The 26,263-nt window shown below is 52.1% G+C and overlaps 8 protein-coding genes across 8 annotated transcripts; 2 read left to right on the top strand and 6 right to left on the bottom strand.

Moving 5' to 3' along the window:
• Positions 1-613: 613 nt before the first annotated feature.
• On the bottom strand, positions 614-2,643 carry CTHT_0023790 (uncharacterized protein; the record flags this gene model as incomplete). The annotated part of the gene is made up of 3 exons (XM_006692779.1): positions 614-1,051; positions 1,108-2,351; positions 2,406-2,643. The coding sequence occupies 3 exons, from the start codon at positions 2,641-2,643 to the stop codon at positions 614-616; spliced, it is 1,920 nt and encodes a 639-aa protein (XP_006692842.1).
• A 6,138-nt stretch (positions 2,644-8,781) lies between these two features.
• On the bottom strand, positions 8,782-9,081 carry CTHT_0023780 (uncharacterized protein; the record flags this gene model as incomplete). Its single annotated transcript, XM_006692778.1, has 1 exon — positions 8,782-9,081. One exon carries the CDS (start codon positions 9,079-9,081, stop codon positions 8,782-8,784), a length of 300 nt encoding a protein of 99 aa, XP_006692841.1.
• A 1,410-nt stretch (positions 9,082-10,491) lies between these two features.
• On the top strand, positions 10,492-12,863 carry CTHT_0023770 (putative actin-related protein; the record flags this gene model as incomplete). Its single annotated transcript, XM_006692777.1, has 3 exons — positions 10,492-10,531; positions 10,590-10,668; positions 10,739-12,863. The coding sequence occupies 3 exons, from the start codon at positions 10,492-10,494 to the stop codon at positions 12,861-12,863; spliced, it is 2,244 nt and encodes a 747-aa protein (XP_006692840.1).
• A 1,175-nt stretch (positions 12,864-14,038) lies between these two features.
• CTHT_0023760 (camp-dependent protein kinase catalytic subunit-like protein) lies at positions 14,039-15,795 on the bottom strand (the record flags this gene model as incomplete). Its single annotated transcript, XM_006692776.1, has 4 exons — positions 14,039-14,066; positions 14,132-14,506; positions 14,571-14,824; positions 14,947-15,795. The coding sequence occupies 4 exons, from the start codon at positions 15,793-15,795 to the stop codon at positions 14,039-14,041; spliced, it is 1,506 nt and encodes a 501-aa protein (XP_006692839.1).
• Positions 15,796-18,075: 2,280 nt separating this feature from the next.
• Positions 18,076-19,211, bottom strand: CTHT_0023750 (uncharacterized protein; the record flags this gene model as incomplete). The annotated part of the gene is made up of 4 exons (XM_006692775.1): positions 18,076-18,829; positions 18,892-18,962; positions 19,030-19,053; positions 19,122-19,211. The coding sequence occupies 4 exons, from the start codon at positions 19,209-19,211 to the stop codon at positions 18,076-18,078; spliced, it is 939 nt and encodes a 312-aa protein (XP_006692838.1).
• Positions 19,212-19,870: 659 nt separating this feature from the next.
• Positions 19,871-20,204, top strand: CTHT_0023740 (uncharacterized protein; the record flags this gene model as incomplete). Its single annotated transcript, XM_006692774.1, has 2 exons — positions 19,871-19,954; positions 20,019-20,204. 2 exons carry the CDS (start codon positions 19,871-19,873, stop codon positions 20,202-20,204), a joined length of 270 nt encoding a protein of 89 aa, XP_006692837.1.
• Positions 20,205-20,579: 375 nt separating this feature from the next.
• Positions 20,580-21,842, bottom strand: CTHT_0023730 (uncharacterized protein; the record flags this gene model as incomplete). The annotated part of the gene is made up of 1 exon (XM_006692773.1): positions 20,580-21,842. One exon carries the CDS (start codon positions 21,840-21,842, stop codon positions 20,580-20,582), a length of 1,263 nt encoding a protein of 420 aa, XP_006692836.1.
• Positions 21,843-22,409: 567 nt separating this feature from the next.
• CTHT_0023720 (phosphoinositide-specific phospholipase C-like protein) lies at positions 22,410-24,608 on the bottom strand (the record flags this gene model as incomplete). Its single annotated transcript, XM_006692772.1, has 3 exons — positions 22,410-22,915; positions 22,993-23,790; positions 23,858-24,608. 3 exons carry the CDS (start codon positions 24,606-24,608, stop codon positions 22,410-22,412), a joined length of 2,055 nt encoding a protein of 684 aa, XP_006692835.1.
• Between the last annotated feature and the right edge of the window lie 1,655 nt (positions 24,609-26,263).

Here is a 26,263-nt window from a genome sequence, read left to right as displayed (position 1 = left end):
ATGATAGAAACAAAGTGCTAGAACAACTGATGCAAAAGAGTATTTAAACGAACAGAAGGGGGGAGGAGGGGGGAGGGGGGAGATAAATTGACATCCGGGAAGGCCACAAAGCAAACAAGAAAGTGTAGCGAAGAACCAGAAAATGTAATCTCAAACGAGCCAAATTGGGTTGAATAGTTAGGAACCTGGCCCTTTTTATCCACAACCTGGTTGTGGACAAAGGGAAGAAGGAAGGCAAGAAGGCAAAACGGAACCGGAACCAAAGAAGGGGAAAGGAACAAAACACGAGTCATCACCCATCATCTGCATCCGCAGCTATACCCGCCTCCAAACCAAAAGAAACCAACCCCTATCCCTTATCATGCCATATGTCGTTCCCAATCTGTCCGGTCTATAACCCACGCCAGGTGTGTTGTTGTTTCCAAAAAACCAGTCGTCAAGGTCATCATCCATCAGAACGATTCTCGCTTCTTTTTCCTTCTTAGTCATAACGGCATTAGAGGTGAGAGAAGGGAGATGCAATAGAAAGAATTGATTTTTTTGTTTTCAGCGACGGTTGGATGCGGACGCGGGAACAGAACGGAGGGAGAAAATAAAGCAGCTGCCTCTCCAATTAGATCATAGGCATCCCGTTGACGGTGGTCACTGTCGGCAAGGGCGTCATGATTGACGAGGACCTAGGCGGCAATGGAGGTGGAGCTAGCGACCGAGCAGGCCGAGGCGGAGGCTGCGGTTGGAAGTGCGGGCGTTGCAATGGCGTTGACGGTGTATGAAGCTGCGGCTGCAACGGCTCCTGTTGCGGTGTCTGTTGCTGCTGAGGCTGGGACGACGACAGGGGCTGTTGTGTCTCAGGAGGAGGAGGAGCCGGGGCCGTAGCTGTCTTGGCAGGCGTTGGTGTTTCGCCCGTCATTGTTGTAGCTGGCGTCATCTGCGGAGTGATACACTCCTGCTTCGGCTTGTTGCTAGCTACGTTTGATGCTGCTAGAGCACGTGAGTTGCTGTTTTCTCTTCTCCGCTTCGGTGCATCCTTAATCTTGGGGTGAGAGTGGCACTGACGCCTTGTTAGTCTGGTAATCTTCTGTACAGGCCACTGTAGGGATAACTCACCTTATACGCATGTCTGAACCATGTCGTGCCCTTTTTCTTGCTGCTTACGAGTGCAATCCACTCATTGCAGCTCCCACAAAGACCTTCCCACACATCAGGGTTGCCGTCCATACGCCTTGTCTCTACTGGTTCGGCGAAGGGAGCACCGGTTGCGGCGCTGATGCCGTGTGTGAAGCTCTTGTCATACCAAAACGCCGAGTTCTTCAGGACGAGCCAGCGGCCTGGCTTACAGATACCGCACCAACCCTCGCGCTTGTTGCCGTGGCCACGAACCCACTTGGGAGTGTATAAGTCGCCCTCAAATCTGAGTTCCTGCTCGTGAGGGACGAGGTCTGGGTCGCTAGGGTTCATGTCCTCCGGGGGAGGAGGGACTTGCTCCTCATGCAATGAAGCGTACAGGTCTGGCGGCTCCGAGTCGGCGTAGTGGTTGTGGAGGGAGCTGGGGTCCGCATTGCTCGAAAGCATACGGAAGATGCCGTGTGACATCAGTGGAGGAGCACTGAATTGCTGCATCTCCGGATGATATGCTTGCGATGGCAGCTGACTTGGTAAGAGCATATTGTTACGTTGATATGGATCACTATTCAGCCAGTAAGGGTGTTGCTGTGTAGCCTGGAGGTTGCCATAAGTCAGGGGCAGTTGGCCATTCCCGATCGCGGAAGACGGCTGATGGGACGAAAACCGAGCCTGCATGTCGTAAGGAGGGTGATAAACGAAAGGAGATGGTCTACGGTTGGCAACCGTTCCGTAGGACCCAGTAGACCAACGCTTGTTCCGTCCATTCTCAAGCGAGTATGGCACAGCGCGCACTCCAGATCGTGGCGATGGCGAGGCTCTTCCCCTACTCTGAGTCCGTACCAATTCCGAGCGGCTCTGCGGTGTCATCCTGGGAGAGGCGACAGGAGACAGTTGGGTTGACGAGATCATCGAGGTCCTATTGGACGGCGGGAAGTAATCCGATGAAAGAGATTGTGCATCGGAAAAGCCGGTCGAGTAGTCGTCGTACGATGCCATCTCAGACATGCCACCTGACGTAGACACTGTGAAGGACGATCCCGACATCCGGCGAGGATTCACTCCATCAAATGACATCTGCTCATTGTCCATGTGGGAACTTGAGCATCTCATATCCGCAGGCATCTGAACAGCTTCGTCGGTCGTGTACGCCTGGCCAATGGGCATATCGTTGTTGTCCAGTCCTGGGATGTCCAGGTTCCCGTCGCAAGGCTTTTGCACCCACGAATCTATCACAGCCATTAGCATACCAGCATTCTCGAATTCAGTTATGCTGTCCTTACTGCTGTCTAAAGTAGTCGTGGGATAGAAGTCCTGAGGGACGGAACTCGGTGGTTGCTGCAACTGGTATGAAGAATCCCACGCCGGCAGACCATCGAAGCCCTGGGCCACGCAAAATGAAAAGCCTTCATGGATTGTGGCAGGCCTGGGCCTCAATCCATGAGCAACTGGCGTTGTCCATGTTGGCTGGGGCGCCGCTACCATTGATTCAGTCTTCTCGGACATCGTGATCCCGTTCATGTTGGAGATGGATGTCGAAATTGAATTACTATCTTCCCGGAACCTATTGGCTTGCTTACTGAGGTCAAGGGAAGATGCCTGGGTGGGGTTCCGTCTAAATCATGCGTAAGTCGTTATCCCTGGGTCAGCAGGAAAACAAGCAGGACAGAATGGCATACAGTTGAGCTTGAGTTGTAGCCATAAACATACAACCCGGGAAAGAGAAGGGTGTTCTTGATTAGTGAAGGGTAAGAATGGATGATGGAGCCTGGTCTTGGAGAAAAAAGAAAATCAGCATGAATGTTTGCACAGGAGCGAACCCTGATAATTGAAGGGCCCGGACAAAGATCCACGATGCAGGTGGATTGTGTACGACGTACCGTGGTGTTCAGAGACGCGCAACGACGTGGATGGCGAGCATCAATTTGAGGTTATGGGCACTGAAGTATGAGTATGCTTGACGTTGAGATGGTCGAGGAAGCAAGGAGTGTCGAGGTTGCCTTTTTGCAAGAGGTGTGAGTGGTCGTGGAAGATGGCTGGGAGCCGCGCGAGCGAGTTGGTCGAAAAAATGAGTGAGGCAAAGGAGCGACAATCAAAAATCCTGGGTGTCAGGACAAGTAAGGAATGTCGTGAGTCGGACACGAGACGGCCAGCCCAGCTGCTCGTTTGGTCAGGACAGCAAGGCCCACAGCCTGGTACCAATAGTCTCCGTCCGGACGAGAGCGGGAGGAAAGAGCCAGCTCTTGGTATATTATAGACCAGAGGCTGATAATTGCAGGCGGCCGAGCGTTGCTGAAAAGAGCGACTACTGATGGATGGGATGGCCAGCCAGTATGAAGGCAAAGTAAAAAGCCTATGTGGGGTGTGGGACGAGGGTGGAGGGAGTGAAAGAGAGGTTCCGGAACACAGGTCAAGGCGGGAGCAGGAACCTTGGGGTATAAGAAAGGACGGAGGGGTTACGTAGTATAGGGCAACAGAACCCAGGTCGAAAGACGAGCAGGGGAGGGGGGAAAGGACAAGCCGGAGCGTCGTGGGCCCTGATTCTAGAGAGGTCGCGCCGTTCAAACGGTCACGGACTGGTGGTTGCGCGAGACCCTGCGTGGCCCGGCACCAAGGGGAAGAACTACAAGGATCACGGATGGGCAGGGCCAGGCAAGGTTACATCCGGGCCAGGGCAGGCGGGACAACCGGAAGACGAGAGAGTATGAGTGGAGGGAGATGTAGGCGAACCAGGAAGTCGACTCACAAGACTGCTGCCCCTTTAGGAAGTAGGGGATGCCCGACAAAACAGCAGCCGGCAGGGCTGCCCACAGATGTTCGATATCCGAACCTGGCTCCGGCGAATGGCTGAAAGGGACAAGGTACCCCGGGTTTTATTCAAGGATATGGAGTGATTTGCGGGCCAAAAAAGAGAAGAAAGGTGAGAAGAGCCAGAATAACATATCAATTGTATATCCATGATATCTTTTTCAGGAACATATATCTGACAGCCAAGTAGGTCTTGAATCCACTTGGACGAGACAAAGGGGGTTAAAAGTCGATCAAAAACCAAAACTGGCCGGGACTTGGCCTTGTGGAGGATACCCGAAGAAGCACAGGGCCGCGTGGCAGAGATACCGAGGAGGTGGCCTGTCTCACCTCACGCTCTCCAAGCAGAGAGCGCAATAGGCCAGGTTGAAGATCCTTCACAGAGATCTCGATATCTACTAGGGAAGAAAACACAGACAAACAGAACAGGCGGCAACTCGAATTCGGTGTTGCAACAGAAAGAGCACGCAGACCTGCCGTTCGGAAGAGATACATGTGGACAGCTAAAAAGCCAACCTCGCACGCCAACCCTGCGATCCCTGGACTGGGAATCCAGTGGAGTGTTTTCGTGAGTCCTCCCCGGTCGTGCAAAAGAGGGTGAAAATTGCGAATAGCCCAGCCCGGGTCAACCCGAGCTGTGCAGCGAGGATCACGACTGAGCATGTTTGGCAAGCAGACATTAGCCGCGGACGCCGTTTTGAAGCAGACGATCTAGCTACCCTACAGCAGCGATCCTGTTTTCGCCTTGCCCCAGATCTACACGCTACAGACAGAGTGCGTGATGATCATCTGTTAGGGTAGGCCACACTTTGTCTCCACGGGCTTGCGGCCATCAACACCGGGATATGGGCCACGTAGGTACTCGACCTGGCTACTGGGCAAGGAGTTGAACCCCAGAATGACTGCCGTCGCTGACCCTCTCGACCGGTAGTAAGGCGAGAAGTGGATGCGACGGGACAGGAACAAGCACCTACTTTTCATGTCGGCAAGGATCCCTCGTTCACCTTACCGTGCGTTGTCCTTGGTGCCCGATGAGATTATGAGCTGAGAAAGCGGCGCTGTTCCCATGTTGTCGAGAACCGTTACTGGGGAGTTCGATGGGCAACAGGTGAGCGGGCGATCCCCAAGCGGCCGTGCTCAGAGGCGCAGCACAGAGCGACGCAGGAACCTGTCGATTCGCGAGGCCATAGGCAATCGACTGTGCGAAAACAATCCAAATATCTGGAGTGTTTGGATTGGAACCGTCAAACGAGGGGGCGATAGGTCATCATCAACCCCACAAAACCACTCGCGATGGAACAGACGGTTGCTGTGTGTTGGCTATTTTTTACTCGATTTGAGACAGAAACTACAGTGGCTGGATGAACAGGGGACGTGTTTTGGTCCTTTGAGAGTCTTGGAAAAGACGGCTTGCTGCTTTGCTGCTGGTGGTGTCGACAGGATTCACAGGAGCGAGTGGACAGACGTTAGGGAAAAGACGCGACTTGCAGTAAGGGGGAGCGACGTTTGAGGTTGAAGTCGTGGTGGGGCCATGTCGCGCCTTGATTCGCTGCTGATGTAATCAGACGACCCCACGGTTGCACAAGTCGAGTGTCTGCGAAAGGTCCCGCGCCTTGTGGGTCTGCGGAACAAACACGACCAGGGGCTCGAAGCGGGGTTTGACAGGGGTTCGGCTGTCTCAGATCTGTCGCAGGACACTGACCATGCAACGTCTCTCCATCTTTATTGACCACCCCTTGTCCGTTATTCTTGGCCCCAGAGCACAAGTTACCCATCGAAGCCGAAGTCGAAGCCGAAAACCACCATTACCGTCGATATCGAAAGAAACATTTTGCACCTTTCAAATCGTCAGTGCGGGGTTTCAATGGAATAAGTGTTGCGCTCGATCGCGAAGAATCAAAATATTTGAAATACTTTAGCCTTCGGCAAGTAGCGCTTGATTCTGACTGGTGCTTACCCAGTGCTCACCCAACGCAACATCCAAAATTTGGTCGGGTTGCAGCACAGCATTCCTCAGCCCCCTTCATCGTGCCTCTCGCTTCCCCAATCATCCGGTGTTTGGGCGCTGCTCAGATAGCGCACCGATGATGCCATGGATCAATGGTACTGTGGGACCTCATACCTCTTGCTGCCATCCATCTACCAGACGATCCTGATGTGTTTTGCCTTTCTTCCAAAAATATCTTGACCTTGACTTTGTTTTGAACTAATGTCTTGCTTCGAAAGCTCATCAGTAATACTCCTTCATCAACGACCAGGGATGTCAAGGTTATTCTCGAGCTACTTTCTGCAGGCAACTCGAATCAACAATCATGGATTAGCTTTCCACTTGAGTCTGCCCGTTATTGTTCAGTTCCCCAAACTTGACGGCTTCTGATTGCTCGGAATGTGCCCCCACGTTGCCGGCGATACCGTTTGGTCCAATTGCTATAGAATGACCGGAGAGGAGACCTAAGGCCATGTACAAGCCTAGGAATCCTCATCATGCTGGAAGTAGCTGACTTATAAGGCTGTCTACCGCGTCGTCCACTTGGAAACCGGCTCGCGGTTGGAGCTGAACTAGCCAATAATTATTTATCTGCCTTGTCAGGTACATGTGATGTCGAGCCAAGCTTTTACCTGCCGTGCCCTCAATCGCCGACGCTAGCTAGGGTTATCTGCGGGGAAGCCTACCTCTGCGGCTTTCGTTGCGGAGTTCCCTCGGCCTCGGCCTTCTATTTGGTGGCTGTCATTGAGCCCTGTTTGGGCCCTTTTTTCATGGCTCCCCGATTATAGGGACTGCTTTCATCTGCCTGGCAACATCGGGCTCATACTAATCTCGGAAGCCAAGAGCGCAGCTCCGCCCAAGGTTTATTTTGGGTTTCATTATCTGTGAATCCTGACCCTGACAACTGCAGCGCTCAGACACTTCTTCAAGGCTTCGATAGCTGTTCTATGCTGGTTCCCCTTGCTGCTTGCTATGGCCCTAACCCACGGAATTCGGCGAGCCCGGTAGCCTTGCGCGTGGTGTATATTGGCCGGCTCGCAAACAGCTTCCTCGATCCCGTGGGCTAGTCGTTTCCTTCACGGGAGCCACCGGAGATCATACCGTAGCTCATGAGTTTGCATAACAACGCTCTCCCAAACAGGAAATTTTCCCTCGTTTTAGCCGTCTACCCACGGCCTATATATCGGCTCTTATGGAGATCGCCGGCCAATGATGACGCGATCCTTCTTTCAGAAGAGGCCGCCAACCCCGGACGTGGCCCATCTATCAGTGTGCCAGGTCCCTCCATCTGAACAGTTACCTGTGAGGAATGCTGCTGTTGATGTGGGGTATCGGCGAAATCTTAGTGTTGACGCCTCCATCTTGGAGCTGGCAACCACATGATGGTGAACAGACGCGGCCTCATGAATGCATCCGGAGTTCGCAAAGGCTGGGCATGGAAATTTTTTTTCCAGCGCTTGCCTAGCCGAATCGTTCTCTCGATGTCGACAAGGGCCTCACGCAGACACAATCAGCCATACAGTTCAATTCACTTAGGTTACTCTCATGTGTTTAGCGTCTAGGCATTTTGTCTTCGGCATATCATTATTATAGATCATTTATCTTGCGCCAGCCAGTCCTCACTGGCATCATTCAAGGTCAATAGCAAGCAGAGCTGAACAAGGTTATGCGTTACTGGCGGCTTTCCTATCATTGTTAGAGATGGCATCCATGTTATCCTACTCAACCCACAACAGCCAGTCGGGAAGAGCAGGTGAGCTTGGGGCCGGAGTTTTTCAGGGAAGCGTAGGTAATCTGTCGTGTACGGCGCCTTCTTACTTCGAGTTTTTGACGACAAAGGGATTACTACCTAGTTCAACTTCTAACGGTTGCGGAGCTCCACGTCATTACTGGCGCCGGCAGTGTATCACTGGGCTTGTTGATTGGAAAAGGTTCTCCAAGGACTGTTATGACCTTCCTAGAAGAATTACCGGACGCGCTAGTAACAACACGTTTAAGACAGTTCCAGACTGTTGGGCAGCTAAGGAAAAAAGTTTAGGCGTTAATATGTCGCCTTGATCAAGCAGGGTCGTTCTGTTCCAGGGGTATGAGTGGCAGGAACACGGATCGCATCTGTTAGAAAGTGGTTCGTCCGGTAAGGTTCTGACCAAGGGCTGGACGGGAAACTCGCAAGGCATCGGATAGATTACTGGTTGCTCCGTGTTACGTTTTTGGTAATGTGGGAGATTAGGGGACGCTCAAGGCATAGTGACTGGGATGCCGTTGTCCATCCGGTCGGTTTGGGTGTGTCTACCCGCAGGGAAAGATGTAACTATGTGTTTTAAAGGAGCTCGTTGATGTGTTGTACGCGTTTACCTATAGGAAAAATGCAGTTATTACTCACATATCTAGCTTGCTTTTCTCGACCTACTTCTCGATATTCCCATATTATACCCCTGCAGCAGACATCGCATCCAGAAACAGTAAACCCAACAACAACGGAAACAATCCGAACCAATCACATACAATGACTGAGACGCGATGATACTCGGACTGTTAGCATGTATGTAGGTAAGTACTGGTCAGTAGGTGGGGAGACGTTGTGTAGTTACAAGGACCCCTGTTGTCATCATTCAAACTTTAGTGATTACAACTGTCAGTCTCCGACACAGCTTCCTAGACGGTTGACCAACACAAAGCCCACCCAAGAATACGCCGCTTAATAGTACCTATAGGTAAGAAGACATAATAAAAAAGCCTGAAAATGTGGGTTATGGCCGTAAATGCTTACTGCTTCATTGAGGTGAGTACAAACAAGTTGGACGCAGCATTCCCTCTACCGATTCAAGCCTTCTCAGAGATCACACATAGTCCAGAATGCCAAGTTAGTTATCTCCATTAATCCTCCTCCACACCTCGCTTTCCGCCTCGCTAAGCTTCTCCCCCAAAACCTTGGTAAACTTGATTACCGAATCAAGTACACCCTCCTCATCGTCCAGCCGCTCGTCTTCCTGAAAAGGCTGGTACTGGGCCGGGCGGTAATTCGAGTAGTATCCTGAGGCATTCTGCGGAGCAGTAGTGTTGATTGGGTAGTGACATTCCTCGGGAATTCTCAAACCGTCTCCGTAGGAAGAGCCGGTAGTTAGTGGGGCCGATCTCGGACCCGGACCCGGCGCCGAAACCATGGTTGGAATCGGTGGCGCGGGTCCCGCCTGAGCCCTTTGCCTGGCAACGTCACCAGCTCGAGGAGGAGGCAGAATTCGAGCTGATGATGTTTGTTGTCGTAGATTTGGAATAGCTCCAGGCTGAGGAGGAGAGGGAAGTCCTCCAAGATTGGATTGAGAGGGACGTGTTCTGGTGAGAGTTTCAGGGGTAGTTGTGGGTCTTGGAGGGAGTCTTGATGAAGGCACTTGAGACCCGGATTGACTGTCTGGAGCTTTTGGAGTGGTACTTGACACTCTAGCTGGGTTTATTGGGCTATCAGTGTAGATCTTGACTGGAGGCATAGTGATGGAGTTTAATTTCAACCTTTGTCAATGGTATTGAGAAGATAGTGAAATGAGTGGGGAGGAGGTGCTGCAGCTAAGCTGTGTTGATGGTTGGAAATCCTATCAGAGAGTTAAGCTCCGGCTTGGTTTAAGTACAAAACACTAAACGCACTGCTCTCACATGGTTGACTGATGCTATGCGGAAGCAAGTCATAAACCCTGCTCTATTGCTGCTACTCCGTCTGATGTTGAGTGGCGATATATCACAAATGACACCAGGAAGCAATGATTGCCAGATTCCACATAATTTGCCTAACGTTCATTTGGAAGACCGACCGGACTATCAAAGCCTTATTCCGCTTCCTATTCCTAGAAAAACTGTTAGTTGAATCATCAGTAGATAGACCTTCTCATTCATATTTTCATCACTTGCTGTCAAATTCCATAACTTTATCGAAGAGAGATCCGTCGGTTGAGTGCGGCACACGGTGGGTTTTGGGCGCCGACTGATGCCAAGACGCTAGTCCAGATCGGTGCTAGTGTCCGAACATGCAGCGTGGATGCGGAAAGCTGCCTCGTCGTACCTATCGATAGCCCGAGGCGTCCATACTGTGGGCAAGTGGGATTGGGGCCATCCGTTGTTGGGGGGTTGGCGAGCTGATGCACATCCCAAATCCCAGCCCGAAAAGGCCCTGGCGGCTCAAAGCAGACAAACCGCGAAACATTTTTGCCAATGGAGCCACGAACGCGAATGTAATCCGTAGTTAACAACCCTTCCTCTTCCCAACTCCGCCGCACCTTCACGATCCCCGACTCTTATCATCCGCGATCCTCGATCCGCGATTCGCCTATCGCGTTCCAGCGCCCGCCGCTAACAGCGGGCCAAACCGACAAAGTGCCCACCTATTTTTGGGTTTCAACATCACAATTCTTGTCGCCGTGACCAAATTGCAGCCGCCCTATCTTTATTCCTCGCACTCGCATCACCAGGTTGATCTAGCGAAGCAACCTTTGCTCTGGCCCTCGCAGGAGTACACTCGACTGCGATTCAAAGACCACACATTTCTTTCGCTCTCTTGCCGGTGACGGGAACACAGGCAGTTCAAGATGGTGGGAAAAGTGAGCGAGCGTGTGCTTGCCAGGGAAGGTTGGCGCTTCTTGCCTTACAGTCAGTCTCGTGACTGCGCTGACCGTCGTCCTTCTAGGGCTGGAACGCACCGACAATGGCATGAGGCAAACAAGCTGGCCTGAGGTGCAGCCCATTAACCAAAAGAACTATTATACGTAAGGATGCTGCGGTAACCTCGCTTCTCGTTTTCATCAGCGACCCTAACATTACGCTGGCTGCTATCAGTGATTATATGAAGCGCGATGATCAGATCCTGTCGCTGCGCCTCCAGAACGAGGCCAACCGGGAACGACTTGTTAAGACGGCTCAAGACCGTGATCGCGCCCTCAACACTAACACGAATGGCGAAGTTCCGCTGCCACTTGACGAGCTCCAGGAGGATGCTCCCCCGGCGCCATCGGCAGCCATGGACCCCTCTAAGATTATCGTCATCCATCCAGGCAGCCAAAACTTACGCATCGGTTTTGCCAGCGACGCCCTGCCGAAGACCATCCCTATGGTCCTCGGTACCCAGTATTCCCAGACTGAGTCTGAGATGCACGAAGCCCTGCCACGACGGCAATTTGAAGGTCGTACAATGGAGCAGCAGTATGGGGAAGAATGGGTCAAGAAATACCAGAAGATGTGTAGTGACCTAAAAGTCACAATGCGTGCCAACAAGCTGAAGGTGCTGCCCAACTCCAAGGATCTCGTGGTCAACTTCAACCGCCGCACCGAGCCCGAGATTATTTCTCAGCACAACGATCCGCTGCAGGTCGAGTGGACGAACGTCAACAAGGCCCCCGAAGATGGGACAACCCAGAAGGTCTTCATCGGGCAGCAGGCTCTCCGAATTGCGGAGGACTCGAGCCCAAAGTATAAACTTTGGTGGCCAATCCAGCATGGCTGGTTGAACGAGGATGACTATCCCACCAGGGCACATCTGTTTGACGACCTCGAAATGCTGCTTGACCGTGCTCTTCGGCGGGAGCTGGGTTTGACGAAGAAGGCAGACTGGAAACAGTACAGCTGCGTTATCGTCATTCCAGATCTGTACGACAAGCGCTACGTCGAGCTTCTCCTTCATCTCTGCATCGAATTCTTCGATTTGTCACGGGTCGCATTTATCCAAGAGAGTATGGCGGCTACCTTTGGCGCCGGCTATACCCAGGCTTGTGTGGTCGACGTTGGAGCACAGAAAACCTCCATCTCATGTGTGGAGGATGGCCTTGTCATTGAAGACTCGAGGGTTAACCTCAAGTATGGTGGCTACGACGTCACCGAGACCTTTATCAAGATGATGCTCTATGACAACTTCCCATACCAAGACATCAACCTCCGCAGACGACATGACTTCTTGCTGGCAGAAGAGCTGAAGATGAAGTACTGTACCCTTTCTCAGGCCAACATCTCGGTACAGGCCTTCGACTTCCACTTGCGCGCTCCGAATCAGCCAACGCGCAAGTACCAGTTTAAGTTTTATGATGAGGTCATCCTCGCCCCGATGGGATTCTATGACCCATCTATCTTCGACAACTCTACGAAGCTGCGTGGTCGGCGAAAGTTGATTGACCGCTCATACAATGCCTATGACGTTGACATGCCCGACGACCCAACCTCATCGGCACAATTAGCCATCCTCGCTATGGTCCAGCCGTCTCTGGCTGCTCCAACAGCAACAGCCAGCTTCAACGGCGACCCAACCGCCACCCCCAGCAAAGAGCGCACTCAGCCTTTCAACTTTCTCTCCCGACCTGATGCTACTGGCACGCCTGGCACGTCAAAAGCCCCATCTCCTGCACCAGACGGCGCCAGCACGCCCGTTCCAGGCCCGTATATCTTTGGCGCTTCCTCTCGCGAAGCCAATGGGGGCAGCCCAGCGCCCAGCGGTCGCAACGGCGGCACGCCAGCCCCAGCTAACGGCACGACCGTGCTCCCAGCCACGTCCTTTGATAACCCGACCTCGCAACAGCCCCAGCAGCGAAGCGCCAAGGAAATCGCTGCCGAACGGGACGCCGTACTGCCCATCGCCCCCCTAGACGTGGCCATCCTGACCAGCATCCAACATGCAGCTAAGGGCGACGAGAAGAAGGTGCGCGAGCTGGTCGGCAGCATCATGGTTGTGGGCGGCGGGGCCAAGATCCCGCACTTTGCGCCGTTCCTGGAGGAAAAATTGAAGATACGACGTCCCGACTTGGCTGACCGCATCCTGGTCAGCCGCAGTGCGCGCGAGATGGACGAGCAAGTTGTCGTGTGGAAGGGGGCGAGCGTGTTTGCGAAGTTGTCAACCAATGATTCTTGGGTGACAAACTATGAATATAAAATGCTGGGCTCGAGATGCATCTACATGAAGCTTTTATGGCACTATTAAGGCTGTTTTATTCTTATAGATAGTGGGAAGGACTCAGTGTAGTGATAAGAGTTCCAACTTAACGGATCGTGTATGCTGGCTTTCGGAAGGCGGATGGGTCTCTGTTTTGACAGCGGAGTTGTGGCGCAGGTAAATTGGCTATATACACTTTTAATATGGCAGCAGCAGTAACAAGGTTACGAAGATCAGATGTTGTGCTGCTTATAAACTAGATGCCTTCGGGTGTCTCGAAATGCTGAAAGCTGGGGTTGATGATATTAACTTCAAGTGCGACATGCATAAAGTCTAAGAGGAAATCCAGGGGGAGGGAGGGCTTACCCTTTTATCTTTACAGAGTTGTGTATGTAAAGATAGAAATAGGTTGGTTACTTTTTTGTGTTAATGCTGTGGTTAATGTTGTGGGCTTGACACTAGTTACTTTATCCCTTGCATAAGCAGTGGACTCTTTCAGAAAATTTAAATGCAATAAAGGTAAAAGCTTTTGTAAATATTACATTTCTCTTTTTCCTCGTTCAGATGGAGAAATTTTTTTATTGAAGACTGCCATGCCATATTCCGCATTTTCAGATCTACACAATCAAGCCATACTTTATAAATGTACACAGCACCTCCTGGGTGGCCGATCTTTTTTAGCTAACCTTGTCCATCGAGCTTGCTCTAGTGTTGAATGCTTTCAGTTTGCGAAGGAGTAAAAATGTAGGAAGTGAATATGGACAATTCAAGAGACCAAGAGGGAAAAAGCCAATGAGGCAAGAACGATTCAGGCAGGTCTTGAAGACAAGCGTCTTCCTACCTGGCTCAGGTAGTAAGTAGGATAAATGGTTTTAAGCCTGGAAGAGGCATTGTTTGCCTAGGTAACTCGATAGGTCTCTCGCGGCCATGTATGCTTTTGTTCTTTCCATTCCACCCTTCCACTCACTCGGCTCAACTAAGTTCTGTTTCTCCTCCCGTCCACCAGTTTATCAACCCAACCATGCTGATAACTCAGGGTCAAGTCCAGCTGTGTCCCTCCGTCCCTACAAATAAGCAACTCGATTCGTTACAGACTCACACATTTTAAACTGCCCCTATATTCAGAGGCGCATTAGCTGCTTGGTGATCGTCACCTAGACGTAAACGATGACCTCGACTGTTGTAGTTTTGAAAGGGTTTGTTCGATTTATGTCTGCTTGACATTAGAAATCGGGGAAAAGGTAGCCATATCTATTCACAATTAGTCCGCATTCATTTCCGTCTTTTAGCTAACGAGATGCAAGAAGGGGTCTTACTCATCATGGCCGGTCTGGCCATATGCCTCTGTCTCCTCTGGATAACGGTCAAATTGGCTGGCGTCGCCCATGCCAGCCTTAATTGGAGGACAGTACGGGGCATCGATGTCCTTGCGAGCAAGCCTGTCCCATGTAACCTCGGCAAACCAAGGGTGATTTTTCACGTCCTGAGAACCCCCATACAGATTGCCCAAGCGCTTGGTTAGGTCTGCTGTGATCAGGCGCTCGAGCAGGTTCTGAGCGTCCGGGTGCAGGTAGGATGGGTACTTGACTTTGCCGCGCAAAATATTTTCGTATATCTTCATAGGTGACCCACTGTCCCAGAAAGGCGTGTAACCACAAAGCATTTCGTAGATCAGAATACCTAGTGACCACCTGTCATACGTAAGCTAGCTTTAGCATCGTTACATACCCTGGGAAACCCACATAAGTCACTTACCAGTCAACAGATTTGTTGTATCCCTTGTTGGAAACGACCTCAGGGGCGAGATAGTCAGGGGTACCGCAGAGAGTCCATGTCTTGTCCGGGACGCGCTTGGCAAACCCAAAATCTGTAATTTTGAGATGGCCATGTCGATCTAGCAGCAGGTTCTCCGGCTTCAAATCGCGGTATATAATATTGCGCGAGTGAAGGTACTCGAGCGCCAAAGTCACCTCGGCGGCATAAAACTTGGCGACAGGATTAGGAAAACGCTGGAACAAGCGTCAGTATAGGTTATGAATCTCGGTACAAGCATTCATCACAGGATCGAGGCCTTACGCCAGATTTCCGTAGCAATGAAAACAGCTCACCGCCCTCAACAAAAATCCATCACCATGTACAAATTCTTGGCATCCTGAAACGTACCCCAGAGGGTGATCAGGAAAGGGTGCTTCACTTCACTAAGCATGCGTCTCTCGTCGTTTGTGTGTTCAACTTGCTTCATCTTCACCACCTGTGCCTTCTTGAGAACCTTGATAGCATAGAAACGATGGTTATGCCGTGACTGCACCAGATGAACACGACCGAAACTGCCAGTCCCCAGGGTTCTGAGAATGTCGAAATCATTGAGAGAGTATTTCCCCTTTGTTACGCGTGCCTGCCCTTCCTGAGGGAGTAGCTGTCCTTGCTGAGACTGTAGTTGCTGTTGTTGATGATATGGTTGCTGCTGCTGCTGTTGTTGTTGATAATGATAGTGCTGCTGCTGCTGCTGCTGCTCTCCTTTCTTCTGTTCCTGGGCGGACACAACGCCTCCAGCGGTCGCGGGCTGTTGGACATGTTGAACATACTGGACACCTTGCTGCTGCTGGTAAGTGGCAGGAATGTCATGCTGAGGGGGATTAATCAGGTTTGCAATGCGCGGGAGGTTTGCCTGGGGATCTGTTCCGGGAGACGGAGTGTGTGATACCGCCTGATAGGCGGACTGTGGGACCGGAAGGGTATTCATGGGCTTGTTCTGCTGCTGCTCGGCAGCCGTGTCGGAGGCTCCGCTCGACTGTTGAGTGGAAGCTGCCGAGGAGCGCGGGACGGACTGAGAGGCAGCAGCAGCAACGGGTGAGGAAGTGACGGCGGCAGACTGGCTGAACCTCGATTTGGCGGTGGGTGTCACAGGGCTCGTCGGAGCACTAGATATGCCCTCCTTGCTATCCCTCGTCCGTTTCTTCCTCAAGAAACCGAGAGGCATCAAGCGCGCGTCGAGTGACAGCCGACCAAAAGCGTGTGGCCGTCTCTGTGAACAAACTTGTGTAGAGAGCAGAGTCGATGCCCGAACGGTCGAGTCGAGGGACCGTATGGCAACCGAGGGCCCAATCAATCGACGAACTGGTGGCGTTTATCAGGGGAGCACAAATGCGTTCGGTAGCTGGGAGAAACGTGGGCGTGGTAGGAGCTTTGATGGGTTGACCAGCTGTGGGGTATGATGCTGTAAGCTCCAAGCTCGTGGCTTTTGGCGGGCTTCCCGAGTGTTCCCAAGTGTTCTTTGGATAACAGATCAGACGTAGATATCACGTAGGTTTCACAAACGACATCAGCGGGCAGTGATCGAAGGTGTATCGGATTGCGGGGAGGGTTAGGGGGCTCGGGCAGTGGTGGTGGGCAAGGAGAGCACCCCGCGGACAGATGGGATATTGTTGAAGGTGACGGCAGCGGGGGAGGCAAATGGAGTCGAGACGCTGCGGCGGGGGAGCGATAGGTGAGGGCTGCAGACCCAAGCAGATGCGCTGCTGCGCGGCTTACTGGGGGCCCTGGGGGAGGTGTTGGTCGGATTGGGTTGCTTGTCTGACTCCGCACAGCGGCAGCACAAAGAGACGCTAGCACCCCAGTTTCGTCTCGTATACCCAAGGAGGAGCTGCAGTCGGGCCTGAAGAGAACGGGCGAAGAAAAAAAGGGTTACTGCTGGAGGTATTGTATGATGACAATGGCTTGGGGGCCGGGGATTAGTGTCAGATGGGGACTTCAAAATTCCGCAGGCTGTACCCGTCTTTTTCTTTTTCTTTTCTTCCTTCCCCTCCAGCGCTCTAGCTCGGGGGCCCAGGCTCGGACGGTTCCCCGAAAATGCCAAGCACAGCTAAGTACCTGTTCCCGCGGAATACAGCCAGCTCGAGAAGCTGAGGTTTGGGGCTGCGTCGTAGGCCTATCTTGAGGGCCAGTGCTTTTCAGATAGGCGAAGAAAGCGATGGAGAAGTTAGTTTCTCTATGGTAGTGGACGAGAAGCTCAAATACCGAAGAGAGTGCTCTGATAACCGGGTTGTGTGGGTTGTGGGAATGTCGAGTGACTGGCGATGAGGAGCAGCAGATGGGGAGGACAAGGTGTGGAGAGTGGATCGTGGAGGGACGGGACCCAAGCAACTTCCACTGCAGTATACAGGTCCCGCTTGGCAACTCACAGGTTCCGAAAATGAGGTAAGGTAGCCTGCAAGTACCCCATGGGAAAATCTGACTGGATTGCTCCCGAGCGCCAATGCAATATCTGCGTTTATAATATCCTTTGCCGTTTCAATTATCTCCCAGAGGCCCGGTGAGCATTCCGGTTAGAACAGGTGTGTGTCTGCCCCCGACGTGCTATCTAGTCCGGAGGTGTGTACCTCAAAAGGAACTTAAGGCATCCTGAGGTCATGAAGAGCCCGGCAACACAGCTGTCAGCACAAAAAAATCCTGTCATCTCAGACTCGACGAAGGCATACACTACACATAGATTACGTGTTACATCTGCGCAATGGACAATGAATACGGAGCACCGGAGAAGCTGATGATCACTGAATCAAAAACTTTGGTCTCGAGCGATGATCCGTGAACGGCGCCCAGAGGCCAAAGGAAGAGGGGTGGGGCTCTATGATGGTGGGGCGTTCCCAATTGGCAGGGATCAGCCCTTGGTCGCCGCTGGAGCTGCGATATTGACAGCGTTATCGCTTGGTGATCTGTTCATCAGCTCGGCCCGGATGCCAGCAAACGTTCCTATAGTGCGCGGTATATGAGCAAAAGGACAAGCTCTAGAATTAGAAGCATTTTCCGGATGCTATGGACCGGTCTGCTGCAGTGCCCGGGCCGATGTTACTGTGTGGTGGCTGATGTCGGACTTATATAAGAGGGGCCCTTTTCTCCGTCTCCATGAAACGACGAAGCTCAGATAGGCAGGCACTCAAACCGGGTTGAGTTGTCCAGAGCGAAGGCGAGAGATGCGCCCGTCACATGAGTTCCAATTTGTACTCATCTCCTGAATCCACAAGTAAACAAAGCAAAATCGTCCGTCCAAGACTCCTGAAAGCATGACTGATACATGAGTATGACAAGGGCATATTGCATAAAACGACTGGCTGTGAACCCATGGTGGCCAAACCCACATTACCCCTTTACCATGCCAAAGGATGCGTACAAGGTGTAGTGGTATCTCGTTTTTGACTCGATTTTTCTGGCCCGGTCTATTTGCCAATTCTCTCTCTTCGATCGTCACCATACCTAGGTCTTCTTAGAACCGATGGCTGCGCCTGTTGCTCGCTCTCCAAGCCGTAAACCCGACGTATATGCCGCCAATGACCAGGAAAAAGATCATGATCTTGGTGAAGAACCAGCCCCAGCTGCTACCTTCCTTGGTTGCCTTTTTGCCTCTGCCGCTACCAGGAGTCGGCCGGCTGGTCGGCTGAGCGGTGTACAGGTTCCGGGCCTCAATCGAAATGATATCATGATTATCACTTAACTCGCCCGTCTCAGCGCTGAAACCCAGATAGGCAACTTGAGGAATCGCAGGGGGCTGGTTCGTCTCGAAGCAAAGCGTCCACTCGCCGACCGACTTGTACTGGAGCTCCAGCTTGAGGTATTTGTCCTGGAAGTAAGTGAGACGCAACTTCGTCGGGATAGTGGCACCCCGCAGACCCCTGGCGGAGCAGCCGGCAAACTCGACATTCTTTCCGTCTGTGTCCTTGTCATAGGAAGTCTTGCCATCGCCAACCATGGCCATGACGTAGGGGAAGACAACACCGGGCCGGTTGTTCTTATATGTGTCGATGAAGATGCCAAGGCCCTCGAACCGGTCAGCGCTGCCGAAGACAGGACCAAGCTTGCCGCGCTCCTTGGTAAGCCACATGGCGAGACCGTCACCATAGAGCGTGTTCTTGCCATGAATCTTAAATTCCACCTCAATCTCCCAGTTCGTGGCAGTCAATGGTACCCTGGAGAAAAGCCACCCCATCTGTGAAGGGCGGTCCGAAGTAAGACGAATATATCTGTTGGCACGCTTGGTCAGCATCGACCCTTGCCAGCCGATACACTCAGGGGGAATATTTACTGGTCAGTGCGAATAATGGTATCGCCTCCAAAATCGTACCACCGGCTCTGCATGTCCGAGTCAAGGTAAGGCTGTAGCGGTAAGGTCAGTCTAACTCCAATGCCAACCTACAAATAAAGAGTGGTTACACATGCGTACCTGGGCAAGCGAATGTGTCCTTAGCTAGAGAATACCATCAGCATCCGGACCAGACCACAACAAAGCGTCACGGGATAGGCAAGCAAGCGCACCCCTATGCTTTTGACATTCTCCTCCTCCCCTTTCACACACCAAGCAAACGTGGCCAGCCACAGGGCCGACAGAGTTGACATCAGCAACATCGTGTCGAGCGGAGGTGAGTGCGAGTTTGATCGTCAAAAGGCGATTGGAAGGACAGAGGCAAAATTAAGGAACGGCGTAAGTGAAGAGGAAATGTAAACGGGTAGTGGTTGGTTAGCGGTCGGTCAGTGGAAGCTTGCGACCCCCAAGAACTGGAATGTGCGACAACAGAGAGAATGAAAGAAGAGAAGAAATAGGATATCCGAACGAATGCGCAGGGCGTGGCCGTTCGGATGGCACGGGCGTCAGTCAGGGGAAGTTCGTGCGGTGTCGAAGGTCACAGCCTTTGTGGCTTCTAGTTGCGGAACGGTGGTGACCCTGACCCTTGTGTATGATGGCCAGGACCTTAGCTGGCCTTTTCCTCGAAACTGGAAGCTGGTTGGCTCCCAGCCTCGTGCAGCTGCCCTGTCACTCGAGTGCTATAAGTGGGTCATATAGCCCCACTTCTCCACACCACTTCCGCCATAAGGCCACAAGGCTGGTAAATTACGCATGCATAACCTGTGGTTTTACCGTAATTTGTCGGCCTTAATTTCTAAACAAGCACAAGCTTGGAGAACGCTTTTTTCCAAGCGTTCACCACCTGTCGACGACCCCCCACAACCAGCAGCCCTCGAGGCCAACAACTTAACTAGACCCTTTATTCAGTCTACTATACGCCATGGACTCCGAGGCCGTTAAGAAGGAAATCATTCGCCAGGCTTTGCAGGCGACTAACACAACCAATGCGCGCATCCTGATCGAGGTACGAAAAACCTAGGTGGACAACTCGGACATGGCCAGTTCGCTTATAACTTGATGTGGTTTAGAACATCAACGAGAAATGCTTTGAGCGCTGTGTGCCCAAACCTGGCTCGTCTCTGTCGAGCAGCGAGCAGACCTGCCTGACACAATGTATGGAGAAGTACATGCAGGCCTGGAACCAGGTCAACGCAACCTACATCCGGAGGATACAGCAGGAGATGGCCAACAATTCATTCTCCTCGAGCTCGTAATATATTCATGGCATCAGAATGGTGGACGCGCAGTTGCTATGCATGGTACTGTATACAAGTAGATGTGTTCTGGGTTGATTCAAGCCGCTCTCAGAGTCGGTCAGGCTGGTTGACGTTGTACCATATGAATTTGGGATAGACAGGTTCGGTTCAGGCAGGTAAACATATAGGAACACACATACATAAAAACCTGTTAGCACGTACAGGGAGGTGTAGGGACGAAAACGGCGCGATCTGTACGTCATCAAATGTGCTTCGGTCAGGGGATGGCGGGATAACAGTAATATGTTCTAACTGGGTTACCCAAGTCCAAGGGGGTATCATACATAAGGAACATATCAGGTTATTATAATTCCCACACACGGGGACGGTACATCATGGCATTTCATCCAGTCCCTTTTTCTTCGCCTGCTCAGCTGCCCTCTTCCGGGCGAGATATCTCTCCTTTGCACTCGACACATCAGCCTCTGTTTTCCTGCTCTTCGCCACCAACTGGATACGGGCAGCCTCCTCTTCTTCCTCCTGTCGTGACCGTTTGAGCGTCTCCTCCAGCTGTGCAGCAAGCATGCGTGTCTGCCGCTCCCGTGCAGCCTGCCTGCCGCCCGCGGCATACACACCTCTGCCTTGGGACCCTTCTCGGGCCCTCCGTGCCGCCTCGGCTGCTTCCTCGGCAGCACGCCGTTCCTTCTCCCGTTGGACCTCGGCCGTCTTTTTGGCCGTCACGTTTAACCCCCCTTTGAGCAGCTGTCGCTTGTCAACCACCTCGCCCTCTTCATTGATTAACACGTTGCCGCCCATCGCGTTGATCTCTTTTGCTCGCTCTGTGGCACTTTTTTCCTTATCTTCCTCCTCCTCAACCGGGACATTCTTTCCTACACCTTCCTCCGCTGCTTTCACTAATGCGGCATGCTCACGCTCTCCACGCTCCAACATTCCCTTGTAAAACTCGGCCAAGCCCCTGCCCTGATTCTTCTTTTTCTCCTCCTCTTCACGGCGCTCCTCTTCCTCCCTTAGCCTGCGTAACTCTTCCTGCTGGCGGCGATATGCTTCCGTCACAAACTTCTCCTTATCCTTATACGCATCCCCCTCAGCGGCGCGTTCCCGCTGCAGTCTCCGCTCTTCGGCAATTTGCCGATCGCGCTCGCGGATGTCTGCCGCACGTTGTAACGCGTCAAAGTAACGCGGTCGCTTGTCCTCCGTTGATAAGGCGGCCGCGGCAGCTTTCTTAGCAGCTTTGAATGAGTCATAGGCCGCATCGTAGTCATATATGGATGGGTCCGCCTCTTCAGCGGAGGCAGCATACTTGCGCGATGTAAGTGCACTGGAAAGATCGGTGAATTCATTGGGAACTAAAAGCGGCTGTTTCTTCGAAGTCGGTGGTGCTGCTGGAAGTACGGCGCCAGATTTGCTCTTCTTCCTCGACCCCATGGTGTCTTCTGTATCCGCTTTTGTCGACGATGTCGTTCCAAAGGAATCAAGTTCTGAAACTTCCACCACGTTGTTGTTTGATGTCCTCTCGTCCCCAGAACCATCCTCGTCACTTGCATTGCTGAACGCGGTCGGCATGCGAGGTACCGCCGTGGCGGGTTTCGCTAGGCCGGACTTTTTCAGACCAAACGATATCATTGGCTTACTCATTTTAATCGAAAGCAGTGAAGTAGTTTTTAACTTGACAGATCCTTTGCTAAGCCGGTATTGGAGTCCGTTGCAAGATTGATGTTGGCGAGGAGCACTGTCGCGAAGCGGCTATCGCAAGTTGATCCTACGGGTTAGGGTTTTATATGTTCTAAGGAACAGTATATATCATCGATTAAAACGGACTACATGTGTCTAAATAAGATAAGAATTTCGCTTATCGATAATTTGCCCGGCAACTTTCACATGCAAGCATTCCGTCACTTCTCACCAACACATGCAACTTTTTCGAATAACTTCGGAAGAGCTTTGAATCCCAGACTGTTTGTTTTACCCTGCATTTTGTGCAAATTATGCGACCCACATCAAGCTTTATTCTGCGTGGGCCAAGCTGCCCGCCCGCCAATGTGGGCGGCGATGTAGACAACGATCATAAACGTAACTGATGTGCAATGTCAGGAAGAGATACCTAGGTATGTTATGATGTTCAATTGGCCAATACCAGCGTAACCATATAATCTGACATCTACTCCATACGTACATGTTTTCCATGACATCATGCTGCTTCCATCAGCGCAGACGCTTCTCAATCTTCACCAGAATAACGCCCTCAGTCTCAACACCCAGAGCATCCATCAGATGCACGAAGCGCAGACCCTCCTTCAGCCGGTCGACCCGGACACATGCCCATCCGGCCAAAGAGTCACGCCGAAGAGCTTCATCATCCCTGACAAGGAAGCGCACAAAACTCAGTTCGGGCACAACACCGGGCACATTATCGAATCGCAGAACCTCGCCCTTCCAATCGGGGTGGAGACCCTTGAGCGACTTGGTCCTGGCCTTGTATTCACCTTCCTTCTCCTTGCCATCGGCAGGTTGTGAAGAACCATGGCGCTCGCCGGGCTCCTCAACATGCAGCTCGACCTTGAGGTAGGGCTCAAAGGACGACGCATCATCATCATCGATTGGAAGGGGTAAATTCTGAGCAGCAAGCACTTGGATCGAGAGATCCATAGTGTAATGGTGGACCTCGACCGCAACTGGACCAAACGAGCCAGGCTTCTCGCAGCGGTAGCCTTGTGAAGGGGCAAAAGTCAGTATCTGATCAGCTCAAGTCCTTTGGGTGTGCTACTCCACGGCACAAGTCGCTTACCTTCTGGCTTCAAGACATAGCCCTCGGTACCGGCAAACATGCCCTCATTCAACATCATGCCAGAGTCCCAGTTCTGCCAGTTGAGCGCCACAATCTGGATGCCCTTACGCCAGAAGTATGGAGGATCAAGGTTACCAGACAGGATGCGAGTGCCCTTGGGATACGTGCGCATCAAATACCGGCGATTGTGCTCAAACAGCTCGCGTCCCTGCTTCTCATGCACTTCTTCCACAGTTCCCTCGGATAGCGAGAAGATGTGAGTCGGCATGGTTGCTTCGGGCTGCGACAGGCCCTTGAACGTCACGCCCCGCGTGTAGATGCCCAGTCGGCTCAGGGCCTGGATCACCTTGGACGGCGCCTTCTTCTTTGCGGAAGCTTGTGGTGGCAACTCATCGCCTTCACCCGAAGGTGAGACATCTCCCGCATCCGGAGGGACATACTTTACCTTGATCAAGATCTTGCCACGAAGCTCCTCAGGAGGGGGAAGGTGGGTGATCTCCTCCCTAGGATCATTGACCAGCCGGTCCTTCCAGAGTTCCTCCATGATCTCGGTCATGGTCTCTTGTTGTTCTGGGCTGCAGTGGACCTCCAAACTGACGATGAGCGGCGTGTCGGTCGTCACAAAGCCGTAGTCCCGGATGGCTTCACAGACATTGCGGAATGACACCGCCTTTGTTAGCGTATGGCCATGAAGAACACGGGGCTCCTTGCGACGGGTGCTCTTCCGGGAAGGCGGCGCCGGCTGATCAGTGGAAGCGTTGGGAGTAGCCGCCTGTGCTTCAGATGATGGCGTGTCCGCTATAGCCGGCTGGTTAGTGTCAAGGTTCTTGTACCATGTGTTTTTTTGTCGCAGAGGTGTTCTTACTAAGGCTCGTTTTCTCGAAGCGACTGGTCAGAGATGCGAAACGACTCTTCTTCTGTTTCTTTTCCTTCTCTTTTTTCTCTTTCTTCTCCCTCTTCTCTCTCTCCTTCCGCTCCTTCTTCTCTTTCTTCTTGGCCTTCTTCAAAGCCTTGGTGGCCTCGTCGTCACTGCTGCTGCTGCTGCTGCTGCTGCTGCTGCTGCTACTGCTACTGCTGCTGCTGCTGCTGCTGCTTGTGGTGCTCTTAGCATCATCATCATCCTCTGATTCTGTGTCAGAACCATCCCAGACATCGACCTCTACGCAACGGCAGCCCCGCAACAAGACATTCTTGTACGCATCAGCACTCGAATCGCTCGACAACTGGTTACCAGTGAGGTACGTGTTGTGGCTGGAGCTAATGAAGTAGCTGGATAGGGGGTAGGTTAGGTCCTGCTTCTGGGCCGGTGCGACGGCACTAGAGACGGCCGAGCTCATGTAACGGACAAATCTCTCAAAGTCCCAGGGCTTCCCATCAGCCAGTTCATGGAGAATCTCCGAATCGCTGGTTTTCTGAACATCCCTGAGGAAAGCCGCGACCTGCTCAGGTGTCCAAGCCGAAGAACTACCAGCATGGGTGGAGAAGATGTTTTGCAGGTGAGCAAAGACAGGGGCGGTGATAGTGTTGACGGTGTGCTGCTTTCCGGACACCCCGCCACCGGCCTGATGAGCGCCGTCGGGAAGATGGTGAACGTCAGTTGCAGTAACACTAGTCATGGTTGCTGTTACTCGAGAAGACAACCGATGAGGAAGCGAGCTAGTTAAGTTGATGAAAACTGTGATAGAGTAGGTAGAGTAATGCTGCCTCAGCGAGTTAAGAGGATGGTTAGCTAGCTGCGACGGCGGGGTCCCGGAAGAGGGGATCCGAAGTTTCTTGTGGACCTGTCGAAAGTGCAAGCTGAATAGCAAGGCGGGTTACCGATCAAGAGCAGAAGCCTAGGTCTCTCTAGAATCGAGATGGACCGGGGAGTGTTTTCAGGCTGTAGATCCAGGCCGACGGAGAGCAATGCCAACTTACGGAGTAGCTGAGGTGAAATTGGGTGAAGCGGCAACTTTAGCCCAACCTTGGCATGCAAGACCCCTCACGACGGCCTCTAGGGCTCCAACAACGATGAGACACCGTCAGGAACTTCGAAAGCGGCAGCAAACACCTGGTATGACCCGCCAACACAGTGGTTGGTGAAACAAGGAAGTCCCCCTTAAGCGAGAGCTTTCATCCCAACCCCTCCCCCACTTCTTCGACCTATGGTGGGGTTCCCCAAAAACGTTTCGCCGGGCCTTTGGTCCGCAGTGACTGGACTCTCTGGCTTGCATGCAGCCTGCAAGCTCATGCAACCCTAACCCTCTTCAGTGGGGGAAGCAGTCGTTCAACGTCCATATCCAAGAGAGTGAAAACATGATCAGTTGCATCAACAAGACCGAGCATATGAAGATGACTGGAACGAAGAAGACTGCTCTGAACTACATATACACCCATTGATGACATCATATCCAAGGCTTTCCAAGCAATGACAATAGGGGAAAAAGAAGATAGGAAGCTATATATTTCCCAAATGAGAAGTCGAAGTCTATGATGTCCATAAATCTCTGGATGTTGAAACTTACAACAGCACTCCTATGCCTGGGGCACTTGCGAGCTTCTGCACCAGTGAATGATGTATCTTAGTGACTATTAGCTGTGGTACATCTAGGTATTCCCAGAAGCCATGGCTGCTGAATAGCTCAATCGTAAATCCAGAACTTTAACAGTCAATAAGTTGAGCAGAGGTGGAAGTATCTCAGAGTGGAAGCCCCGTTTGCTATATAGATCTGTTCCTCTTTTCTCTTGAACTTCGTTAGCTCTCGCTGCAAGACTATGGTGTTTAAGAACGTTGGCATGTCTCATTACTCGTCGGGCTTCCCAAAATGGCGTTCCGTCTAGCCTACCTCTGTAGACTACAGGCTAGTAGGATCGCTGTTTTGGGAGGCCTGACGAGTAAGGACTAGTTCCAACAACGGATTTTGGAGGCCACTTTCTGGGGTCAACTTTTCGCTGTTGTTGCTGCTATAATCTCAATGTTGCATTCTCAAAACTCTCCCTTACAGTAGATATTGAAGGACTCGCACTGTATTAACATACAACTTCATCACACGAGCCCCAACATGTCCCCAAAACATGTCTCATAACAGTTCAGTATGTTTGTCCCTGTGTCTTCAATCCCAAATTATTACATATTTTTCTCTGACCTTACAATTAACCCTGCTAACGAATGTTGTATGCATCGACCAGACAACAGTCTCGAAGCGAACTTCATCTGCCTTCGACTAACAGTTGAACACAGCCGGTTTCCATGACCTGCTGGGCACTGTGTGGGTGGGCCCCATGTAATCGT

The sequence above is a fragment of the Thermochaetoides thermophila genome, assembly GCF_000221225.1.
Source record: "Thermochaetoides thermophila DSM 1495 unplaced genomic scaffold scf7180000011816, whole genome shotgun sequence".
Lineage (NCBI taxonomy): Eukaryota > Fungi > Ascomycota > Sordariomycetes > Sordariales > Chaetomiaceae > Thermochaetoides > Thermochaetoides thermophila.
Note: the sequence above shows the minus strand (reverse complement) of the source record. Positions and strands in the feature narration are given on the sequence as shown.